The sequence below is a fragment of the Rhinoderma darwinii genome, chromosome 1 (assembly GCF_050947455.1).
Source record: "Rhinoderma darwinii isolate aRhiDar2 chromosome 1, aRhiDar2.hap1, whole genome shotgun sequence".
NCBI classification, from domain to species: Eukaryota; Metazoa; Chordata; class Amphibia; order Anura; family Rhinodermatidae; genus Rhinoderma; species Rhinoderma darwinii.
This window is the reverse complement of record NC_134687.1, coordinates 586,943,884-586,968,046: the sequence shown is the minus strand read 5'-3', so window position 1 is coordinate 586,968,046 and position 24,163 is coordinate 586,943,884. Positions and strand designations below refer to the sequence as shown.

General features: G+C 44.6%; 1 protein-coding gene across 1 annotated transcript in view; it reads right to left on the bottom strand.

The window, feature by feature from the left end:
- Positions 1 to 18,932, bottom strand: part of NDUFS4 (NADH:ubiquinone oxidoreductase subunit S4) — a 139,169-nt gene extending 120,237 nt beyond the window's left edge. The window contains exon 1 of the mRNA XM_075854915.1: positions 18,717 to 18,932. Coding sequence (XP_075711030.1) covers positions 18,717 to 18,865 — 149 coding nt within the window. The 5' untranslated portion in view covers positions 18,866 to 18,932. The remainder of the gene's footprint in view (positions 1 to 18,716) is intronic.
- Positions 18,933 to 24,163: the final 5,231 nt, after the last annotated feature.

The following is a 24,163-nucleotide window of genomic DNA, read 5'->3' as shown; positions in this document are numbered from 1 at the left end:
ACAGCAAGAAATAAAAATTAAGAAGGAGATTTGTAAAACTTACAATTCCATCTCTCCTTAATTTAGGCCTGGCTCCTAAAATGATTCAGTCCCTAGTATTCCGTCCGACCCGGGAATTTACTGCAAGTTAGTAACTTGGATAGTGAGCCTAAGGCCTGTTCACACCTGCGTTGGGAGGCTGTTAGAGGTCTCGGTCACAGATCTAGCTAAAAATACCAGAAACAATAGTACAGCATGCTGCACTATTGTATCCGGTAAGACCACGTATATCCCCGCGGAAACCCGACCGAACTCATTCAAGTCAAGGGGTTCCGTCGGGTGATGGTGGAGTCCGTTGTTCAACGGAACCGCCAATTCCGATATTTTCATTGTTCTGCTCCTCTGACATAGCAGAACAACATAAATGCCAACACATTAACTGGGTCTAAAATTCATTGTAAAACATATTTGGGACATGTCACCAAGACAGTCGATGCAGGTCTGTGCCACACGAACCTCCGCTCTCCAATGTAAGAACAAGGTGGCAGAAGCACGGAAACTTTTTAGAGTTACATCACTACTGGGCTATAGAGTGGGCGTGAGATGACATCGGACCTCAGAATGAACACCATAAACGTTCCAGTACTGAAAATGACCTGGTTTTATATGGGATATAGCTCCTGAAGTATGGGATGTTCTTGCATTGAGGAAGTGACCAAAGTAATTCTGGTTTAGATTGTAATCCTTCCTACTATTGGGCACCTGCGGTAACCTTCAAATAGACCCACGGGTCGCATTATTGAACAAATTTATAGATGTCCACAGATGGCCCCCTCAAAATCTTCAATTGTGGATCCTAGCTTCATTTTTTTTCGAACATATCCCATATTTCAGTATACTCAGTGACCACCAGAAACAAGCTAGAAAGAATATGGTCCCGACAAGGCACTTTTACACATTAACCTCTTAACTACATGCCACGTACATTTACGTCGTTGCAGTTAGGTACTTAACACAACAGCATATAACTGTACTTGGCAGTGATAGCGAGGGCTCAGAAGCTGAGCCAGTGCCATCACCAATGGGTGTCAGATGTATATTACAGCTGAAACCCTGCTGTATGGCCAGGACCGGAGCTAGCCTCCGATCCATTGGATTAACCCCTTAAATACAGCAGTCAAAAGCGACCGCTGCATTTAAGTGGTTTCTAGCCGATCGGCACCCCCGCAACGCGATCCCTGAGGTGCCGATGGTTGCTATGGCCTAACAATGGCCTCCTGGTCCGGTAGGCGGGGCCTAAAATGTTTGCTGTCAGCACCAAGAAAATGGCGCAGGCTCAGGAGCTGAGCCTGCGCCATCAGCCGTGGGTGTCAGCTGTGCGTTACAGCTGACACCCTGCTGTAACGGCCAGGACTGAAGCTAGCTTTCGATCCAGCCGATTAACCCTTAGATGTAGCGGTCGCTGGTGTTTACTAGCCGATAGGCTACCCTGCGGCGACGGGAGGCATAACGGCCTCCTGATCTGCCGATTGCGGAATCTGATTAGGCCCTAAAGCGGAGGAGAAGCCTAATAGGCTTGCTGTCAGATCTAATGCATTGAACCACATAGGTAGTGTAATGTATTAGAACAGCAATCAGTCAGTTGGACCTTCAAGCCCCGTACTGGGACAAAAATAAATAAATAGTTGAATAAAAAAATTAAAACATTAAAAAAAATACACATATTTGGTATTGCTGCGTTCGTAACGACCCAAACTATAAGACTATTACGTTATTTTTCCTGCACAGTGAACACCGTAAAAAAAAAAAAAAACAATACCAGGATCGCTGTTTTTTTGGTCTCCACCCCTCGCAAAACATAGAATAAAAAGTGATCAAGAAGTCGCATGTACCCCAAAATAGTACCAATAAAAATTACAGCCCTCAAAAACAGTTAGGGTATGTTCACACGGCGGGGGTCCGTAACGGCTGAAATTACGGGGATGTTTCAGCCTGAAAACATCCCCGTAATTTCAGCCGTACCGGCATGTGCAGGCGCTTGAACGACGCGTCAATTACGGCCGTAATTAGCGCTGCTATTCATTGGAGTCAATGAATAGCGGCTCCAATTACGGCCAAAGAAGTGACAGGTCACTTCTTCTACGCGGGCGTCTATTTACGCGCCGTCATTTGACAGCGGCGCGTAAATATACGCCTCGTGTGAACAGACAAACGTCTGCCCATTGCTTTCAATGGGCAGATGTTTGTCAGCGCTATTGAGGCGCTATTTTCAGACGTAATTCGGGGCAAAAACGCCCGAATTACGTCCGTAAATAGGCCGTGTGAACATACCCTTATGGCTCTCAGAATATAGTGACAAAAAAATAAAAAGTAATTTTATTGTGTAAACGCTGTAAAACAAAAATAACTATACACATATGGTATCTCCGTAATTGCATCGACCCGCAGAATAAAGTAAAAAGGTAATTTATAGCCCACGGTGAATACTAATAAAAATAAATTGAAAAAACATTAAAAAAAACAAACATTGTCAGAATTGATGGTTTTTCGTCACCTTGCTTGCCAAAAAAAAAAGGAATAAAAAGTGATCAAAATGGTACCAATGAAAACTACAGATTGTACCGCAACAAATAAGCCCTCCCACGTCTCCGGTGGGGAAAAAAAAAGTTCTGGCTCTCAGAATATAGCGACGCAAAATGTGCGTTCCAAATGCGGATGAGATTGGGCACCATTTATCAGTGCGACACTGGTCACACATCTGCGGATTATTTATTTACCCCATTATTATACCCCTGATGTACTCTGCACAGATTACATATGCCCCCACATTATAAAATTAAATACCAGCAAAACCCCAAACAGAACTATTACCAAGCAAATATGGCATCACCATATCCAGGAGAACCCGATTAAACATTTTATGAGGTATTTGTCTTCATATTGTGCACTAAAATAGCATATTAGTGGAAAATTGCATTATTCACTCAGCACCATCCGCCGCGCATTAATTTCTAATGAAAAAACACCTGTGGGGTCAAACTGCTCACTACACCCCATAAAATGCCACAAGGGGCCTAGTTTCCAAGACAGGGGTCACTTCTTGGGGGTTTGTTTTGCTATTTTCTCATTTATTCCTCGTGAAAATGAAAAAAAAAAAAATAGAAAAATTTCGACTTTCAATTTCACAGCCTAATTCCAATAAATTCAGCAAAAAAGCGGTGCGGTCAAAATGCTCACTATACCGTTAGATAAATTTCTTGAGGCGTGTGGTTTGCCACATGGGGCCCCTTTTGTGGAGTTTCCACTGTTTTGGTCCCTCAGGGACTTTGCAAATGCGACATGGCGCCTCAAACCATTCCAGCAAAATTTCAGCTTCAAAAGTCAAATGGCGCTCCTTCCTTTTGGAGCCCTGCCGTGTGTCCAAATAGCAGCTTATTACTGCATATGGAATATCGCCGTAACCGTGAGAAAGTGCCTTTCAAATGTTGTGATGCCATTTCTCCTTTATTTATTGTGAAAATGAAAATATCTGAGCTAAAACTACAATTTATTAGAAAAAAAATTTAGATTTACATTTTTACAAGTGTTCGGCGGCATTTTCTCCTTTACGCCTTGTGAAAATGGAAAAAAAATAAAAAATATTTTAGTAGAAAAATGTAGATTTTAAATTTCCAAAAATTTAGCAAAAAACCTGTGGGGTCAAAATGCTGACTATATCCTCGATAAATTCCTTGAGGAGTATAGTTTGCCTAAGGGCTTATTCACACGAACATATAATAAAACGTCCGTGCTACGCGCGTGAAAATCACGGACCTATGTTACTGAATTCAGACGGTCAGTGAATTTCACGCAGCGTATGTCCGCTGCGTGAAACGCACGACATGTCCTATATTTGCTCGTGTTTCGCGCTGCACGCACCCATTGAAGTCAATGCGTGCGTGCAAACCGCGCTCGGCACACGGAAACACTTCCGGGTGCCGCGCGTGATTCGTGCAACAGTAGTAAAAAGAATGAATGAAAACCGAAAAGCACCACATGCTTTTCTGTTTGTAAACCTAAACCCAGAGTGTCATCATGATGCCGCCTGCGCGAAAATTACGCAGCCGTGAACTATATGCTGTTGACACATAGACCTTTTGCGCGCGCAAAACGCAGCATTCATATTCTTTCGTGTTTCTCTGGTAAAACCTGTGTTACAGGGGAAAAAAAATTGACTAAAATGAAATTTCTGCAAAAAAATAAAACAAATAAATGCAATTTCTAAATTTCACCTCCACTTTGCTTTAATTCCTGTGAAACGCCTAAAGAATTAAGAAACATTTTAAATGCTGTTTTGAATACTTTGTAGCATGCAGTTTTTAAAATGGGGCGATTCATGGGGGGGGGGGTTGAATATATAAGGCCCTCAAAGCCACTTCAGAACTAAACTAGTTCCTAAAAAATTAGGTTTTGGAGATTTTCTTCAAAATGTGAGAATTTGCTGTTAAAGTTCTAAGCCTTGCAACGTCCTAGAAAAATAAAAAGGACTTTTAAAAAACCATGCCAACATAAAGTAGACAAATGGGAAATGTTAACTAGTAACTATTTGACTTACAGGCAGATACATTTAAATTTACAAAAATGCAAAATGTTCTCAAAATTTTGGTGTCTTTCACATGCAAACACTGAATGTATTGAGCAAATTTTGCCACTAAAATAAAGTACAATGTGTCATGAGAAAAACAATCTTAGTATTGCTTGAAAAAAATAAAAGAATTCCAAAGTTCTTACCAGATAAAGTGACAGGTCAGATTTTAACAAATTGGACAAAGACAATTTAAATTTTTTTACTCCCCTCCAAGCCATAACTTTATTTTTTTCCACGACATATCAGTATGAAGAGTTGTTTTTTTGCGGGACAAGTTGTCGTTTTTCATGACACTATTTGTCGAGTGAAATGGGCAAAAAACAGAGATTGCGCCAACTTTTGGTGTGTTTCATTTTTACGGCGTTTATCGTGAAGTAAAAACTACATGTTCACTTTATTCTATGGTTTGATGTGATTACGGCGATATGAAATTTGTTTTCTTTTAATGTTTTACCAATTTTATAAATAAATAAAAATATTGGTTTTTCTGCCGCCATACTCGGAGAGCCAACACTTTTTTATTTTTCCGTCAATTGAGTAATGTAAGGGCTTATTTATTGCACGGCGAGCTGTAGTTTTTATTTGTACCATTTTGGGTCACATGCGACTTTTTCATCACTTTTTATTCTATTTTTTTGGGGAAGTTAGTGACCAAATAACAGTAATTTGGGCGTTTCAATTTCAATTTATTTTTTACGCCGTTCATCGAGAAGGTTAACCCCTTCCCGCCATTTCACGTACAGTTACGTCATGGGAGATGGCCTTTTCCCGCATCTCCACGTAACTGTACGTGATGGAGATGAAGCTGGCTCAGGAGCTGAGCCAGCGACATCACCGCCGGGTGACAGCTGTATGTTACAGCTGGCACCCTGAGGTATCGGCCAGGACCGGAGCTAGCCTCCGATCCGACCGATTAACCCCTCACATGCTGCGTTCAATAGAGAACGCAGAATGTGAGGAGTTTATAGCCACCGGCACCCCAGCAACGTGATCGCTGGGTTGCCGGTGGCTGCAAAGGCGATCCGAGGGCTAATACTTACCTCCCGGTCCGCCAGTAACGGAATCCTCCTATGCCCCGTCGTCGGTGGGGCCCAGGAGGCTTCCGGTACCATCGGCAAGATGGCGCCGGCTCAGCTTCAGGCTCAGAAGCTGAGCCGGCGTCATCAGCAGTGGGTGTCCGCTGTATGTTACAGCGGACACCCCGATCTATCGCCAAGAACCGGAGCTAGCTCCGATTCCTGGCATTAACCCCTTCAATGCAGCGATTCAATGCAATCGCTGCATCAAAGTGGTTGGTATGCAATCGGCAGCCTTGCCATGCAATGGCAAGGCTGGCGACTGCTACTATGGCAACAGGATGCCTAACAATGGCTTCCTATCTGCCATTACGTTAGCCGATTAGGCCCCGCCCGGAGGCGGAGCCTGTTTGGCTTGCTGTCAGTGAACAACTGACAGTTCTAATACATTGCACTACATAGGTAGTGCAATTTATTAGAACATCAAACAAACAGTTGGACCTTCAAGTCCCCTAGTGGGTCTAAAGAAAAGTGTAAAAAAAAGTGTAGATAAAAGTTGTAAAAAATACAATAAAAGTTTCAAATAATAACACAAATCGCCCTTTTTCCCTTATCAAGTCATTTATTATTGAAAAAAATAATAAAGCCATACATATTTGGTATCGCTGCGACCGTAACGACCTGAACTATAAAAATATTATGTTATTTATCCCGCGCAATGAACGCCGTAAAAAAAATACTGACATAATTGCTATTTTTTGGTCACTTTGTCTTCCAAAAATTGAAATAAAAAGTGATCAAAAAGGCGCATGTACCTAAAAATGGTACCTATAAAAAACTATAACTCGTCTCGCTAAAAACAAGCCCTCATACAGCTCCGTCGACGAAAAATGTAAAACCGTTATGGCTCTCACAACTTGGCGACAGAAAAAAACCATTCTCTTTACAAAAGTTATTTTATTGTGCAAAAAGTTGTAAAACATAAAAAGTGCTATAAATTAGGTATCACCGGAATCGGACTGACCCGCAGAATAAGGGTATGTGCACACACACTAATTACGTCCGTAATTGACGGACGTATTTCGGCCGCAAGTAGTGGACCGAACACAGTGCAGGGAGCCGGGCTCCTAGCATCATACTTATGTACGACGCTAGGAGTCCCTGCCTTGCTGCAGGACAACTGTCCCGTAGTATAATCATGTTTACAGTACGGGACAGTGGTCCTGCAGCGAGGCAGGGACTTCTAGCATCGTACATAAGTATGATGCTAGGAGCCCGGCTCCTTGCACTGTGTTCGGTCCGGGACTTGCGGCCGAAATACGTCCGTCAATTACGGACGTAATTAGTGTGTGTGCACATACCCTAAAGGTAACATGTCATTTATAACGCATGGTGAACGCTGTATAAAAAGAACTAAAAAAATATACCAGAATTGCTGTTTTTTGGTCACCTTGCCTCCCAAAAAAAAAAGGATAACAAGTGATCAAAAAGTCGCATGTACCCCAAAATGGTACCAATAAAAACTACAGCTCGTCACACAAAAAAAAAACAGCCCTCATACCACTACGTCTATGAAAAAATAAAATTAGTCAAGGCACCAATAAGCTAGGAAATAAAAATATGCAGTTGTGCCGGCCCGAGGGGAACGTGTCTTCTGTTTCAAGTGCCGATTTATCAAGGCCCCTAAAATTAGGGAACCAGGAAGGGGAGGGCCCAAACATATCTGCTGGAAGCGAGGGCGCCCGTATTATACCAGGACAACACTTTCCCAGCAAAATTCCCCAAACTTCAAAGGTGCGGAGTGTGGACCAAAAGGGGAATAAGTAAAGACCATTTATTAGTGCGACACCGGCCTGTGCAGAAAGAATTGTGTCACAGCGTAACACACATCTATGGATTATTTTATTGTTTTTTTTTTACCCCACTATACCACCTGACTATGCCCCTTATATACTCCGCCTGCCTTACATGTACCACCACATTATAAACGGAAACACCAGTAAGACTCCAAACAAAACTACTACAAGCAAAATCCACGCTCCAAAAGTCAAATGGCGCTACCTCCCTTCTGAACCCTACAGTGTGCCCAAACAGCAGTTTACTTCCACATATATGGCATCGCCATACCCGGGAGAACCCTTTTAACAATTTTTGCGGTGTGTGTCTCCAGTGGCACAAGCTGGGCGCCACATATTGGCATATCTATTGAAAAACCATTTTCATTCTGCAACATCGAGTGCACACCAATTTCTGCCAATGACCTGTGGGGTTAATATGCTCACTACACCCCTAGGTGAATACCTTGAGAGGTGTAGCTTCCAAAATGGGGTCACTTCTGGGGGGGATCCACTGTTTTGGTCCCACAGGGACTTTGCAAATGCGACCAGAAACCAATCCACCAAAATCTGTACTCCAAAAGCCAAATGGCGCTCCTTCCCTTCTGAGCCCTACTCTGTGCCTAAACAGCAGTTTATGACCACATATGTGGTATTGCCGTACACAGGAGAAGTTGCTTTACAAGTGTTGGGGTGCTCTTTTTCATTTATTTGTTGAGAATATGAAACATTTTCAGCTAAAACTACGTCTTATTGAAGAAAAAGGATTTTTTTTATTTTCACTGCCCAATTCTAATAAAATCTATGAAACACCTGTGGGGTCCAAATGCTCACTACACCCCTAGATGAATTCCTCAAGGGGTGTAGTTTCGTGAATCAAGTCACTTTTGGGGAGTTTCCACTGTACTGGTACCTTAGGAGCTTTGCAAATGTAACATGGTGTCAAGAAACCAATCCAGCAAAATCTGTGCTCCAAAAGCCAAACGGCACTCCTTCTCTGCTGATCCTTGCCGTATGCCCAAACAGCAGTTTATGACCACAAATGGGGTATTGCCGTACTCCAGAGAAGTTGCTTTACAAATGTTGGGGTTCTTTTATTCCTTTATTTGTTGAGAAAATGAAAAATGTTGAGCTAAAGCTACGTCTTATTGGAAAAAAATGATTTTTTTTTATCTTCACTGCCCAATTCTAATAAAATCTATGAAGCCCCTGTGGGTTCAAAATTCTTCAAGGGGTGTAGTTTCCTAAATGGAGTAACTTTTTTGGTGTTTTCACTGTTTTGGTCCCTTAGGGGCTTTGCAAATGTGACGTGGTCTCCGCAAACCATTCCTGCTAAATTTGAGCTCCAAAAGCCAAATGGCGCTCTTTCCCTTCTAAGCTCCGCCGTGTGTCCAAACAGCCGTTTATTACCACATGTGGGGTATTGTTTTACTCGGGAGAAATTGCTTTACAAAAGTAGTGGTGCATTTTCTCCTTTTAGTCCTTGTGGAAATTAGAAAAAATTAGCTAAACCTAGATTTTCATTTTCACGGCCTACTTCCAATAATTTCTGCAAAAAACCTGCAGCGTCAAAATGCTCACTATACCCCTAGATAATTTCCTCAAGGGGTATAGTTTCCAAAATGGTGTCACTTTTGGGGGATTTCCACTGTTTTGGTGCCGCAAGAGCCTTTCAAACCCGACATGGAGCCTAAAATATTTTCTAATAAAAAGGAGGCCCCAAAATCCTCTAGGTGTTCCTTTGTTTCTGAGGCCGGTGCTTCAGTCAATAAGTGCACTAGGGCCACATGTGGGGTATTTCTAAAAACTGCAGAATCTGGGCAATAGATATTGAGTTGCATTTCTCTAAAACTTTCTGTGTTACAAAAAAAATAGATGAAAAATGAATTTCTGCAAAAAAAAAAAAAGAAATGTGAACATCTACTTTGCCTTAATTCCTGTGAAACATCTAAAGGGTTAAGAAACTTTCTAAATGCTGTTTTGAATACTTTGAGGGGTGAAGTTTTTAAAATGGGGTGACTTATCGAGGGTTTCTAATATATAAGGCCCTAAAATCCACTTCACAACTGAACTGGCCCCTGTAAAAATAGCCTTTTGAAATTTTCTTGAAAATGTGAGAAATTGCTGCTAAAGTTCTAAGCCTTGTGATGTCATAGAAAAATAAAAGGATGTTCAAAAAACGATGCCAATCTAAAGTAGACATATGGGGGATGTTAATTAGCAACAATTTTGTGTGGTATTACTATCTGTCTTACAAGCTGATACATATAAATTTAGAAAAATGCTAATTTTTGCAATTTTTCGCTAAATTTTGGTGTTTTTCACAATTAAATACTTAATGTATCGAGCAAATTTTGCCAGTAACATAAAGTCCAATGTCAAAACAATCTCAGAATCGCTTGGATAGGTAAAAGCATTCCGGAGTTACCACATAAAGTGAAACATGTCAGATTTTAAAAAATTGGCTGTGTCCTGAAGGCCAAAACAGGCTGTGTCTTGAAGGGGTTAAATAACGCTATATTGTATTAGTTCAGACTTTAATGGATGCGGCGATACCAGTTATGTTACTTTTTTTAACATTTCTTTAGGTAAAAAAAATGGTAAAAGGTTTTTTTCTTGAACTATTAAAAACTTAATTTAAACTTTTATTTATTTTTTACACATTTTATTAGTCCCCCTAGGGGACTTGACCCAGCGATTGTTAGATCGCTGGTACAATACACTGCAATACTAATGTATTGCAGCATATTGACATTTTTACAGGCATTTTTACAGAGCAGACCTAGGTGCCTGTATTAGGCCCCTGGGCTGGCATGACAACCATCAACACCCTGCGATCGTGTCGCAGCCAATGGGTTTCGAAGGGGACTGCCCCCTCTGTTTAACATCTCAGCGATAGACTGCAGCGTGATCGCTGTTCCTGGCCGTCAGTCCTGGGGGTTAGCTGTAACACAGCTAACACCTGCAGCGTAAGGAGCCCGTTCCATACTTCTCCCCCTGCACCAGGACGTATCGGCACATCCTGGTGCGTGAAGGGGTAAAAAGGGATATCTGGGGACCCAAACAAATTCCACAAAACAACCTGCAAACACCTCAACTAGGCTACTTGTAGTTTGAGTTGCCATAAACATACTTTTGCGTTATTCACCCCCCGATGTAACGCCAGAGCAGTTTGTCATCTTGAGGCGGGACTTGTAGTTTTATAAAAAGCACGCTGAAACTGCAAATCCCGGCATCTCCTCCTTTCCACTGTGCTCCTCTATCTCCGCCCAGATGTGAGTGGTAGTTTCCGGTCAAGAGAACAGAGTGGAAGAAGGGGGCTGGTTTACTACTTCAATGGCGTCACAGTGCCAGCCCCCTAGCCATCACGTGGCCCGCTGTGTCAACACATCATCACTGCTGAATGAACTACAGGACTTCCTGGAACACGTGACTGTGTTCTTAATTAGTGAACGGGCAGACCTTTGGATGACTGGCATATAATTTTAGGGCGCAGGATAACCCCTTTAAATTTTGGTTGGGCTGGGTAATCTCTTTATGGTCGATGTCCGTTATTTACATTTGGGACTGTTCATGCACCATTTTAGGTTCCTTATAGTGTTTCTTTCCACTGTACATTTTTTGTGTGTGCGCAAATCCCAATAACCATTTATTGAAACATAAAAAAAGACATGTGTCAATTTTATTCATCAATATGGACCCTCTATCACTATGTCCAGGGCACCAGAGTGGAGCTTGTAAGATAAAGCTGCCAGTTTACAGCGCTGGGTAAAATTTCATAAACTTTCAAAAAAATAAATTGTAATACCATGGGGACAAAACCCCTGAATTCCTTGTCACACATCCAGGTTAATGTTACGACATACACAAATATGTCCTAATCCCCTGCTCAGATATCAGTCCTCTAAACACCGATCTTCTGGGAAGTCCTGATGACCCCCTACCAAGTCCAAAGTACAGAATACCCCAATGTGAGCCCAATTAGAACATCCACTGTCAGCACTCGAGACGTAAAATGTTTTTAATAGAAATGTTTACAAGAATAAAAAGCTTTTCTAAGAAATCTCCTTGGAGAGTCAACTTTTCAGTAACAGAAGTGCTGAACTCATGAACTGGGGAAAGGCTGCTCGCGTTAATTGTACGGCGGGGAGGGCTCGAGCGTAATACACTTTTCAGCCACGCATGCCTCATTCACAAGTGATTATAAACAAAATAGTGGGAAGCACTGAAAATCAGACTGCCATATCAGCACAAAGCCCATCTTGGGACCCTACATAGCATGCAGTAATAAGGGAAAAAAACAAATACAGAAGCTGCCGGAAGTCTCAACCTGAAAATGAGACACTCTGCCATTCAGGAGTACGAGAAAGCTGAATTCCAACCCCTGGGGATGCTCTGAAGACAATTACATTGGTTACCAGTCAGCTTTCCCAGAAACTAATAGAACAAAAAAAAAATTGTTGGATAGTATGTGTATAACCTGAAAGCATAGGACTAAGGCTGGGTTCACACAGAGTTTTTTGAAGGCAGAAAATTTGCCTCAAACTTCCATTTGGAATTTTGTGGCAGATTATGCTCTGCCTGCACGCCGATCTTCATTCATCCATTGAGCGCCGAGGGCAAAAAACGCTGCGATACCCGCTTGCTCCGCCTCTCATTGGAGGTCAGAGACATAAACGCCCGAAGATAAACGACATGCCCTCTTTGTCCCGCGACCAGATTTTCCGCTCGTGGGAAAAAACGCCTCCGCCTCCCATTGAAATCCACGTAAAAAAACTCAGTCGGCCGTTGTACGGACGCTAATGACGGTTCAGTCAAACACGGGCTGCACACGGATGGCTTCCATGTGCAGTCCGTTGTTTCATGGACCAAATTCAATGAAAAGGCAGAGACCGTTCCGTCACAAACGGGCAGGAGTAGGACCTGCACTACTTGTGACGGAACGGCCGCACGGTTCCATTAAAACAACGGAAGCGTGCATGGCCCTATTGAAATGAATGTGTCAGGGTACTATCAGTTGTAAAAGGCGAAAATAACTGAAGTGGGCATGAGGTCAGGACTTAGTGTTTTTTTTTTTCTAGCCGGAGCATGGACAGTCATTGACAATGAGAGCCATGAATGCGGTCACCTGGAACAGACAGGGGCATCCCATTCACCACTTTATTCTAGCAATCATCAGGGGTCACATTGGTTGGACCCCATCCATTTGGACATTGGTGTCATATTGCTAGGATGTCATCAATGTCTATCATGAAATCCCTTCAACATGTATGGTATATCCATAATATCCCATCTCTAGGACCCTTACATATCGGGGGGAATCGTGGTCCCTACTGCCATTCCACAGGACGAAGTGGCCGCACTAAGGAAAAGACTAAACGAAGAGGTGGATGCAAATGTGCGCACCTCTCTCCAGTGAAGTTGATGGGAAAGAAGCACCATGAGTGGGATATTATCCCATTAACCCCTTCCCGCTCCTGGACGTACTATTAGGTCATGGTAACGATAGCGTTCGCGCTCCATGGCCTAATAGTACGTCTCGGGAGTAACGGCTGTTTCGGCCATCCTCCCGACACATAGAGGAGCTGTGACAGCTGCAATGTAGATTACAGTAACGTTTTTATTTTAAAAAAAACGAGCATTTTTGGCCAAGTTATGACCATTTTTGTATTTATGCAAATGAGGCTTGCAAAAGTCCAACTGGGCGTGTATTATGTGCGTACATCGGGGCGTTTTTGCTTCTTTTACTAGCTGGGCGTTCTGATGAGAAGTATCATCCACTTCTCTTCAGAACGCCCAGCTTCTGGCAGTGCAGACACACAGCGTGTTCTCGAGAGATGACGCTGTGACGTCACTCACTTCCCGCCCCAGGTCCTGCATCGTGTCGGACGAGCGAGGACACATCGGCACCAGAGGCTACAGATGATTCTGCAGCAGCATCGGCGTTTGCAGGTAAATCGATGTAGCTACTTACCTGCAAACGCCGATGCTGCTGCAGAATCAACTGTAGCCTCTGGTGCCGATGTGTCCGACACGATGCAGGACCTGGGGCAGGAAGTGAGTGACGTCACAGCGTGATCTCTCGAGAACACGCTGTGTGTCTGCACTGCCAGAAGCTGGGCGTTCTGAAGAGAAGTGGATGATGCTGATTCGTCACCATCATACACTCCCATTCCTAACGCCCAGCTAGTAAAAGAAGTAAAAACGCCCCGATGTACGCACATAATACACGCCCAGTTGTACTTTTACTTTAAACACGCCCAGTTGTACTTTTACTTTAAACACGCCCAGTTGTACTTTTGCAAGCCTAATTTGCATAAATACAAAAATGGTCATAACTTGGCCAAAAATGCTCGTTTTTTAAAAATAAAAACTTTACTGTTATCTACATTGCAGCGCCTATCTGCTGCAATAGCAGATAGGGGTTGCAAAATCTGGTGACAGAGCCTCTTTAACCTAAAATAGTCTGGTCATTAAGGGGTTAAAAGTAATAAAAGTAAAAATCCCCCCTTTTCCCTTATCAGTCCTTTATTATTAAGAAAAATATATAAACAAACAAATAAACTATACATAATTGGTATCGCCGAGTCCGTAACGGCCTAAACTACAAAATTATTTCGTTATTTATCCCGCGTGGAGAACGCCGTAAAAGAAAATAATAATAAACCGTACCAGAATCACAATTGTTTGGTCATTTCAACTCCCAAAAAATTGAATAAAAAGAGATCAAAAAGTCGCATGTACCTAAAAATGGTCCTGATCGAAACTACAGTTCGTTGCGCAAAAAATAAGTCCTCGCACGGCTTTATTGATGGAAAAATAAAAAAGTTCTGGCTCTTAGAATAAGGTAACACAAAAAGTGAATGATTGTTTACAAAACGTATTTTATTGTGCAAACGCCATAAGACATAAAAAAAAAACGATAAACATATGTATCGCCATAATCGTATCGCCCCGCAGAATAAAGTGAATGTCATTTATGTAATTTATAGCTGTAAAAAAAAATAAAAATAGAATAAAAAAACAATAGTAGAATTGCGGTTTTTTAGTCACCACGCCACCTAAAAATAGAATAAAAACTGATCAAAAAGTCGCATGCACCCCATGAAAACTGCAATGAATTCCTCAAGGGGTCTAGTTTCCAAATTGGGGTCACTTTTGGGGGGTTTCCAATGTTTTGGCACCACAAGACCTCTTCAAACCGGACATGGTGCCTAATAAAAAAGAGGCTTCAAAATCCACTAGGTGCTCCTTTGCTTCGGAGGCCGGTGCTTCAGTCCATTACCGCCCGAGGGCCACATGTGGGATATTTCTCTAAACTGCAGAATCTGGGCAATAAGTATTAAGTTGCGTTTCTCTGATAAAACTTTGTGTTATAAAAAAAATGGTATAAAGAGGATTTTCTGACAAAAAAAAATATGTAAATTTCACCTCTACTTTGCTCTAAATTTCTGTGAAACACCTAAAGCCGCGTTTTTTTGCGTGTGCAAGACGCACATGCTCGTGTGAATCCGGCCTGATGTCCAGGAAGTCAGTCTTTCCTGTACATTTCCGACTATAGTTAACTGCGATGTCAGTGTTGTATGGCAATTGTACCACCGTCTTCTGCACTCACAGAATACTTTAGATGGAAGACGCAGAGAACATAACAGTGACCCGTTAAAAGGAGTTGTCCCAAATAGACAACCCCTTCCCCGAATGAAGCGCTGCTGGTGGTCAGGTCCAGCTACTCTTACACCTGACAGTCCATTGTTAGGGTATGTTCACACGTGCACGTCCGATACGCCTGAAATTACGGAGCTGTTTTCAGGAGAAAACAGCTCTGGAATTTCAGAGTAAAGGCAAGTGCAGGCGTTTTTTCGCAGCGTCCATTACGGACGTAATTGGAGCTGTTTTTCTATGGAGTCAGTGGAAAACGGCTCCAATTACGTCCCAAAAAGTTACAGGCACTTCTTTGACGCGGGCGTCTTTTTTACGCGCCGCCATTTGACAGTGGCGCGTAAAAAAAATGACCGTCAGCACAGAGCATCGTAAGACCAATTCAAATGAATTGGCAGATGTTTAACGGCGCATTGGAGCCGTACTTTCAGACGTAATTCGAGGTTAAAACGCATAGGACATGCTCTATCTTCGCCCGGGTACTCGGCCGCCCGGCTCCCATAGAAGTCTATGGGGCCGGGTAATACACGGCCATCACCGGGATGTGTCCCGAGTGATGGCCGGGTTTTCCGGAGCTTGCGCTCTATCTCCTCCTCACAGCGCAGAGTGCATGTGAGGAGGAGGAGTTGATGCCATTCTGACGAATGGCATCGCTGTACACTGTGTGGCAGGGCCGGGGTGTACAGCAGGTGGAGGGAGCGCTGCGCTGGCTCCCTTCCCCTGCTTGAAAAGCACCCTGGCCCGGCGACACCTTCCATGGCGCCGCTAGCAGCTGCAGCTGCTACTACCGTAGCGACGCCACTATAGCAGAGCGGGGAGGTATCTCCCCGCTCTGCTATGTGCTAGCCGCACTTTAGCTCCTTGAAGGAGCGGAATCCCCGTGTTTTCGGGGATTCCGCTCCTGGACAGAGCGCTTGATGTCTCTGTCCATATATGGACAGTTACATCAGGGGCAACTCCTGAAGCGGAATCCCCGAACACATGGGGATTCCCCTTCAGGAGTTGCCGCTGATGTCACTGTCCGGATCTGCCCGGCCCGGCACGGATGCAAAACTTAATGCAAACCGGCCGGGCAAAATGGCCGATTTTACCGGCCGACACTCGGGCTCGGGAACGACTCGGTCGTGTGAATCCCGCCTAATATGAGAAGAGAGACCGGCTGCAGCTTCATCACATATCAAGTCTGACACACTTCTGGTCTTAAATGAATAGACATTGACAAGTCTGGAGGAAATCTGCTGAACTTCGAAGAATAACCATCACACACTTAGGCCCCATGCACACGACTGTGCCCGCAATCACGGCCCGCGATTGCGGATACGGCTGGCCGCCGACTGCCACCCGCATTTTCGGGCCGTGCTCCCATACAAAATATGGGAGCAGGGCCCGCAAAATGCAAAAGAACGAACATGTTCCATAATTTTCTGAACATTTCTACGGCACGGACACCCACCTGTAGCGCTACGGAAAGGTGTCCGCGTTCAATGAAAGTGAATGGGTCCATTTTTGCGGACCGCCGTTGCGTTGAGTTTTTTACGGTCGTGTGCATGGGGCCTTACTATACAGCTGGATTCAGGGTGGAGTGTGAAATTGTCATTTTTAGCGTTAGGCTGGAACTTCACAGCAACAACTATCCCACAAATTTGCAGGTGACCCATAGAGAATCATCACATACAAAATATATAGCATGTAATTCATATAAAATGCCATGTGACGAGGGATCGGATATATTAGGCCACAAGTGATCAGTCAGTTCTTGGAAGCAGAAAAAAATGGGCAAGTGTAAGAAACTGTGCGACTTTGACAAGAGCCCAATTGTGATGGCTAGAAGAGTGGGTCAGAGCATCTCCAGGACGGCAGGTCTGAGGGTTCCCAGTATGAAGTAGTTAGTACCTAGCAGAAGTAGGTCCAAGGTAGGACAAGTGGTGAAGCAGCGACAGGGTCATGGATGCCTAAGCTCATTGATGTGCGTGGAGAGCGTATACTAGACGTCCGGTCCCATCCCACAAAAGAGTTACTGTAAGACAAATTGCTAAAAAAGTTACTACTGACTATGATAGAAAGGTGTCTGAATACATATGCATTTAAACTTGCTGCATTTGGAGCTGCGTAGCCACAGACCAGTCAGAGTGCCCATGCTGACCCCTGTCTACCATGGAAAGGGCCTACAATGGGCATCATCAGAACTGGCGCATGAAGAAATGGAAGAAGGTGGCTTGGTCTGATGAATTCGTTTTTTTTTACATCCTGTGGATGGTGAGGTGCATGTGTGTCGCTGACATGGGGCAGAGATGGCACCAGGATGCACTATGGGAAGACAAGCCGGCGGAGGCCGTGTGATGCTCTAGACAATGTTCTGCTGGGAAACCTATAGGATGTTATTACACGTACCACCTACCTAAATATTGTACCAGACCAAGTACACCCCTTCACAACTAGGGTAATCACTAATGACAGTGCCCTCTTCAGCAGGATAACGCACGCTGACACACTGAAAAAATTCTTCATGAGTGGTTTGATGAACATGAGAAAGAATTCAAAGTGATGACAAGGCCTCCAAATTCCCCAGATCTCAATCTGATCGAGCATCTGTGGGATGTGCTGGAAACAAAAAGATCGATCCATGGAGGCCTCATCTCGCACCTTACGGAAATGAAAGGATCTGCTGCCAGACATCACAGCACACCTTCTGACATCTTGGGGAGTCCATGTTTCGTTTAAGTCAGAGTTGTATTGGCGGCACGAGGGGATCTACACAATATACGCAGTCGGCTTTAATATTATGGCTGATCTCTATTTGACATTATATATATATATATACACACACACATACATACGTAACCGTGACGATCACCATAAGACGCAGCGGACAGCTTATTTTGGAAATTGCTGCTATGGCGAATTAATGCAACTTTTACATATGATTTTATTATTCGACTCGAACAATTATCACTTCTTACAATACGCTACGGTAACAATATGGGCATGTTCAGACGTGGCAGAATTTTTTCCGCTGCAAATGTTGCTGCAAATTTGCAACCAATCTGCAGCAACATTTGCACGTCTGACAGGTAACTCGGATGTTCCGGATATCACAGCGGACTTGCCGCAGATTTCAGCCTTTGCATCGCAAGGGCTAAAATCCACAGTGAAATTCCGCTGCTTCTCCGCAACATAATGAGCACGCTGCGGAGGCAAAATTCTGCACAATTATTTTCCGTAACGTTTGAACTAAGTTTCCAAAAATGTATAGAAACCAAATTAAAGAAACGGCCGCTGCAGATTTCCACTGTCCGCAGCGGAATTCAACAGCAATTCCGCCACGTCTGAATGTGCCCTAACAGAAAACCTCAGCCATTATCCAGCTGTGCCCACATGCCACCACATAACACATCACCATGTGGCCGCAGCCTAGAAGAGCAGCTGGTGACCACAGGTGTCATGTACATTAGAATACCATATCACACACACAAAGAACGACACATCCTGAATGTCAGAGCAGGGCACACAGGAGCCTGGGCTGTGGACACTACAGTATGCCACACATAACAAGAGGTTGACACGCGGGCTACCACCGAGCCGCACGTCCCATTCTATTACCTGGTCGGACTGAGAACGGCTGTGGCTGCCTTCCTCAACAACAAGACTTGTCTAAGCGCCGGTGACATTGAGGTCGCCATGTTGCTTGTGGACCGGAGGTACGGTAGCCGCCGAAGGACAGAAAGCCGGAGAGCGAAACTGAGCGTCATGACGTCACCGGTGGCGTGTCAAGATATGAGCTTAGCTGAGGGGCTGGAGCGCCGCCGGGTAGTCACTGCCGGGCAGTACCGGGTGGCATGTCTGGCTCCTGGGTACGGACTATTGGGGTGATGTAAGTGTCCCGCAGCTGTACAACGGGTTATTCCTTTTCTGTAAATTATTTACCTGACAGGTTCTCTATACAGCTGTCCAAACTCATCTGTGAAGTCTGACTGTTCCCCGACAAACGAGTTTTGGTTTTGAACATACCGGAGATAAGCGGCAACAACGGTGTCTGGAAGCTGCTTATCCTCTCTTTCCTTTTTAAAGAAACATACCGTCTTGGTCAATCCATGTTTATGGGAGAGTCACGTATAGCAATGTATGGTTATACGGTGGTGTACGTCGGAGAATGCTCTTGATGTATAGCCCCAATGTGATGTGAACAGAGCCTTCGACTAGGCCTACACGGTGACTTTGGCCGTCAAAGATGTGTCGCCCTGCCTGCATCGCAGCTAATGTAAGTGAATGTAGTTGATTTGTGACCCTCAAGTTACCGCAACACTACAGTGCAAGAAACCCCAAACCACTGGACGTCTTGTGGCTGTGGTGTCGCGGTCACAGCAACTTGCGGGAAACAATGCAACCACATTCACTTACATTACTGCGATGTACGACGGCGATCTTTAGACAGGTGACCTGTAGCACGAACATGTTTTTGCGTCTGCAATTCATACACAAAAATGACAATGAATTGCGGACGCACTCATTTCTATGGGCCCATGCACACAACTGTGGTGTACACGGTCCGTGCATTGGCCGGGAGCCCGGACCGCAAAACAATAGGACGTGTCATTACATGGGTTGCGTTTGCGGTCCGGGCTCACTGAAATGAATGTCTGCACGGTCCGTGATTTGCGGATGTCCCGCAGATGAAGCTCCGTGACCGTCCCTGCTGTAATCACAGGCCGTGCACGCGGCTACGGTCGTGTGCACGAGGCCTTATTCGACCGTGTTCGGGTCGTGATATATGGACCGCATTTCCCGGACTGAACACAGTGCAGGGAGCCGGGCTCCTAGCATAGGTATGTATGACGCTAGGAGTCCCTGCCTCCCCGCGGGACTACTGTCCCGTACTAAAACATGATGCTAGGAGCCCGGCTCACAGCCATAATGTGGCTGCATTTTAGCGTATGTACAGATGTAGCCGTCTTTATCTTTACTTTTAATGCATTAAATAGTGGCTAGATCCCTTATCTTGACTTTTTTCAATGGCTTTTGATGTGTGATGCCACGCTGCAGCAAGTTATCAAGATAAAGATGGCTACATCCGTATTATATAAACAAGACGCATCTCTGCACTAGGGCTGGGCAATTAATCGGAAAAAAAAATACGAAATTGAGTGCAGATAACCAAGGTCATCTTGCGCATTTAATTATTATTTTTTTTCCCGCTTTCAACTGTAAGGCTGGATTCACACGAGCACATTACGTCCGTAATTGACGGACGTATTTCGGCCAGAAGTCCCGGACCGAACACAGTGCAGGGAGGCGGGCTCCTAGCATCATAGTTATGTACGAAGCTAGGAGTCCCTGCCTCGCTGTGGAACTACTGTCCCGTACTGAAAACATGATTACAGTATGGGACAGTTGTCCCGCAGCGAGGCAGGGACTCCTAGCGTCATGGATAACTATGATGCTAGGAGCCCGCCTCCCTGCAGTGTGTTTGGTCCAGGACTTGTGGCCGAAATACGTCCGTCAATTACGGACGTAATGTGCTTGTGTGAATCCAGCCTTACTGTGTCCTCAGGACGCAGATAGGGTTGAATCAAATGGTAGAGCAGGGGGCCATTAGGTCCCTGCTCTACCATTCGCTATGTAAGGCTGGGCCTCTTACGGCTCAGCGCAGACAGGCGTGAGGCATAGGCGTCATCGCGCCTGTCTGCGCCGAGCCACACAGACTGGAGGAGCAGAGGGATCTCCGCCACTCATTGGAACAGGGTTAGGTGTGTACGTATTTTGTTATTTTTAGGCTGGATTCACACAAGCATGTTACGTTCGTAATGGACGGAACGTATTTCGGCCGCAAGTCCCGGACCGAACACACTGCAGGGAGCCGGGCTCCTAGCATCATAGTTATGTACGACGCTAGGAGTCCCTGCCTCGCTGCAGGACAACTGTCCCGTACTGTATAAATGTTTTGGCATTCTGGGGGTTCTATCCTGGTGTCCTTCCCTTCATAAACCTATAGGTGTACCCTGAGCTGCTCTCGCACAGCTTGTACATTTTAATTCCATACCTCGCCGTCTTGCTTGGCAGGTATTGGCGGCATTTTAGTCTCCCCTTAAAATGTACAAGGGACTCGTCTATTGCTATGTTCTTTTCGGGGGTGTACACTTCCTGAAATTTGGTGCAGAAATAATCAATCATTGGCCTGATTTTGAATAGGCGGTCGTATGTGGGGTCATCACGGGGCGGGCACTGTGCATTATCATTATAATGCAAAACTTTCCGAATAATTTCAAATCGTGCCCGGGTCATTGCCATGCGGTATAATGGGGTGCTGTATAAAATGTCCGCACTCCAGTATTGCCTAATCTCAGTTTTTTTTACTAGGCCCATATGTAGGACAAGGCCCCAAAATTTCATCATCTCCGCTGCCTCTATGGGGTCCACCTAGCAAATGATGACGTGGGGTTTTGGGCTAAAAATTGTTGGGCATATAAATTTGTTTGGGCCGCCATTACATTAACAAAATCCTCAGTGAAAAACAGCTTGAAATAGTGAATTTCTGCGAGGCCTACAGTCTCAAATCGAATTCTCAGGGGGTGGGTTCCACAGGGTATCACTCATTTGGGGGGTTGCCTCAGCTGATGTCACTGGATGAGGATGATGAGGTCAAGATGAATGGGGCAATTTCCTCTTATCCCTCGCTGGCCGATTCAGTGTCAGAGGCCAGGATGGCGTATGCCTCCTCAGCGGAGTAGAGCCTTTGAGATGATTGGGCCATTTTTATTAGGGGGGTATGTAGTGCTTCAACACGTGTAATACTCTTTATAGAGGTGGTTGTGTATGTTGTGCTTTTACACGTGTAATATGAAATTTATAGGAAAAAAAAAAAGAAGCGAAGAATAAGAAAAAAGTAGGAGAAAGAAATTTATTGAACGTTCAATATAGAACTGTAAAAAAAATTGAGCTACAACTGTGTCGCTACGCTATCAAAAATGTAGTGAACAAATTTCAGTTAAAAAAAACTGAATGTCCGTCACTAAACGGACGCTGACTATAACGCTATAAATTTATACTAACTGTCGCTAAAATTTAGTGACCGAACTTCAGTTAAAAAACCCTGAATGTCCGTCACTAAATGGACGCTGACTATACGATGTAAATTTATTCAAACTGTATAAAAAAATATATATCTATAACTTCTGCTATATATTTTTCCAGTACATCCCTCATGACCACACTACAGGAGGTTGCCCTCTTGACCTCTGTAGGGACAGGAAGACAGAGAGGTTAAAAGGCCCCTCCCACCACCCACTTGCCAGTGTTCTTCCTGTCCCCACAAGGGTCAGGAGCAGAGAGCGTCGCTCCTGTATTAGTGCAGGAAAGAAACTCGGGCAGGGGGCAAGATCGGGGGGTCCGTGTACTCCCTCTTCTCTTCCCCCTAAAGCCCAGGCTAACACCCCTCAAACGACGGGTCCCTTAGCTCCCTCCCTGAGACACCTACCGGAGGAATCCTAGGCAGGGTTCTGGTAGTGTGTGGGGGCTGGGGTTTCCCAAGCAGGCTTCGGCCTTGCCGCGGACCAGGCGGGGACCGGCAGCTCCATAGGCATGGACGCACCGGCAGGGATCCTCGCTGCACCGCATAGCAAGCCTCAGTCGCCGGCTATGGCGGCTGCACTCCAGGTACACGCTGGACGAATAGCCGACCGGAAATGACGTCGCACTACTTCCAGTCCGCGGCCATCTTGGAAGGCGGGAAATTCAAAACGCCCGCATTTAAAGGGACACGCACAGGTATGTAGTTAGAGCTGATAAGTCTAACTTGGATTAATTTTTTGTGGATTGCATATTGCATTGCCTGTTACCTGTCGCGGTATGGAACTTCCTCGTCCTGATGGAACTCCAGATATGTCCCAGGGTCACGTGAGTCTCACCCTTGGGGAAGGGTATGACCCCTTATGTATGTACACCATACTTTACCTACCTTCTGTTTTCTCTAGGAAAAAGATTCCTCTCAGAGACAAACTGATAAAAAGAAGGTTAAAAAATGTGCGACTTGTGCAAAAAAATTGCCAGAGTCCCATAGAAAACAATTGTCAGGATTGTATTGCAAAAATACTAAATTAGGAACAACCAACGTTCATGTCCGAACTTAGGACTATGATTCGTGAAGAAGTGGGTCAGTCAGTAGCCTCCCTCGCCCCTCCGCAAGAAACTCCCTCACACTCCCGGGCAAAAAGACCGCGGATTGAAGTGGATCAAAAATATTGGCCTCCTTCTCAGGGGTCGGACTCTGAGCAGGAGTGCTATTACCTATCGGAGGATGAGTTAGAAGAAAGAGAGGAACTCTTGCCTTCAACTTCTTCCACTCAAGAGAAAAAAAATGTCTTCTCTTCCGAGATGTCGGATACCTTAATTCAAGCAATACGGGAAACTATGGATATTCCCGAAGAAGACCAACCACATACCATCCAGGATGAGATGTTTGGAGGTCTAACGGAAAAGAAAACAAGGGTTTTTGTGGTAAACGAAAATCTTAAAAGAATGGTGACAACTGAGTGGGAAGATTCAGAAAAAAGGCTCTTCATTTCAAGAGATTTTAAAAACAGACTTCTCTTTGATCCAGAGGACACTAAGCCTTGGGATGAGATCCCAAAAGTATATGTCCCAGTCGCCAGGGTTGCTAAAAAAAACGCAATCCCATTTGAAGATTCCTCTCAGTTGAGGGACGCCATGGACCGAAAGGCAGACGGACTACTGAAAAGAGCGTGGGAATCTTCCTCTGCCTTGATCTCAACTAATATCGCGGCCACATCAGTAGCAAGAGCAATGTTTATATGGCTAAACCAGCTAGAGACCCATTTGATGATGAAGACATCACGACAAGATCTATTAGAATCTCTACCCTTACTAAAGATGGCAACCGGATTCTTGGTAGACGCTTCAGCGGAATCTATTAGATTTGCTGCCAGGAATGGGGCTCTCTCAAATGCTGCTAGAAGAGCATTATGGCTCAAAATGTGGTCAGGAGATACGAAGTCCAAAAACAGATAGAAAAAAGGGGTTTCCTGAAGAGAAAC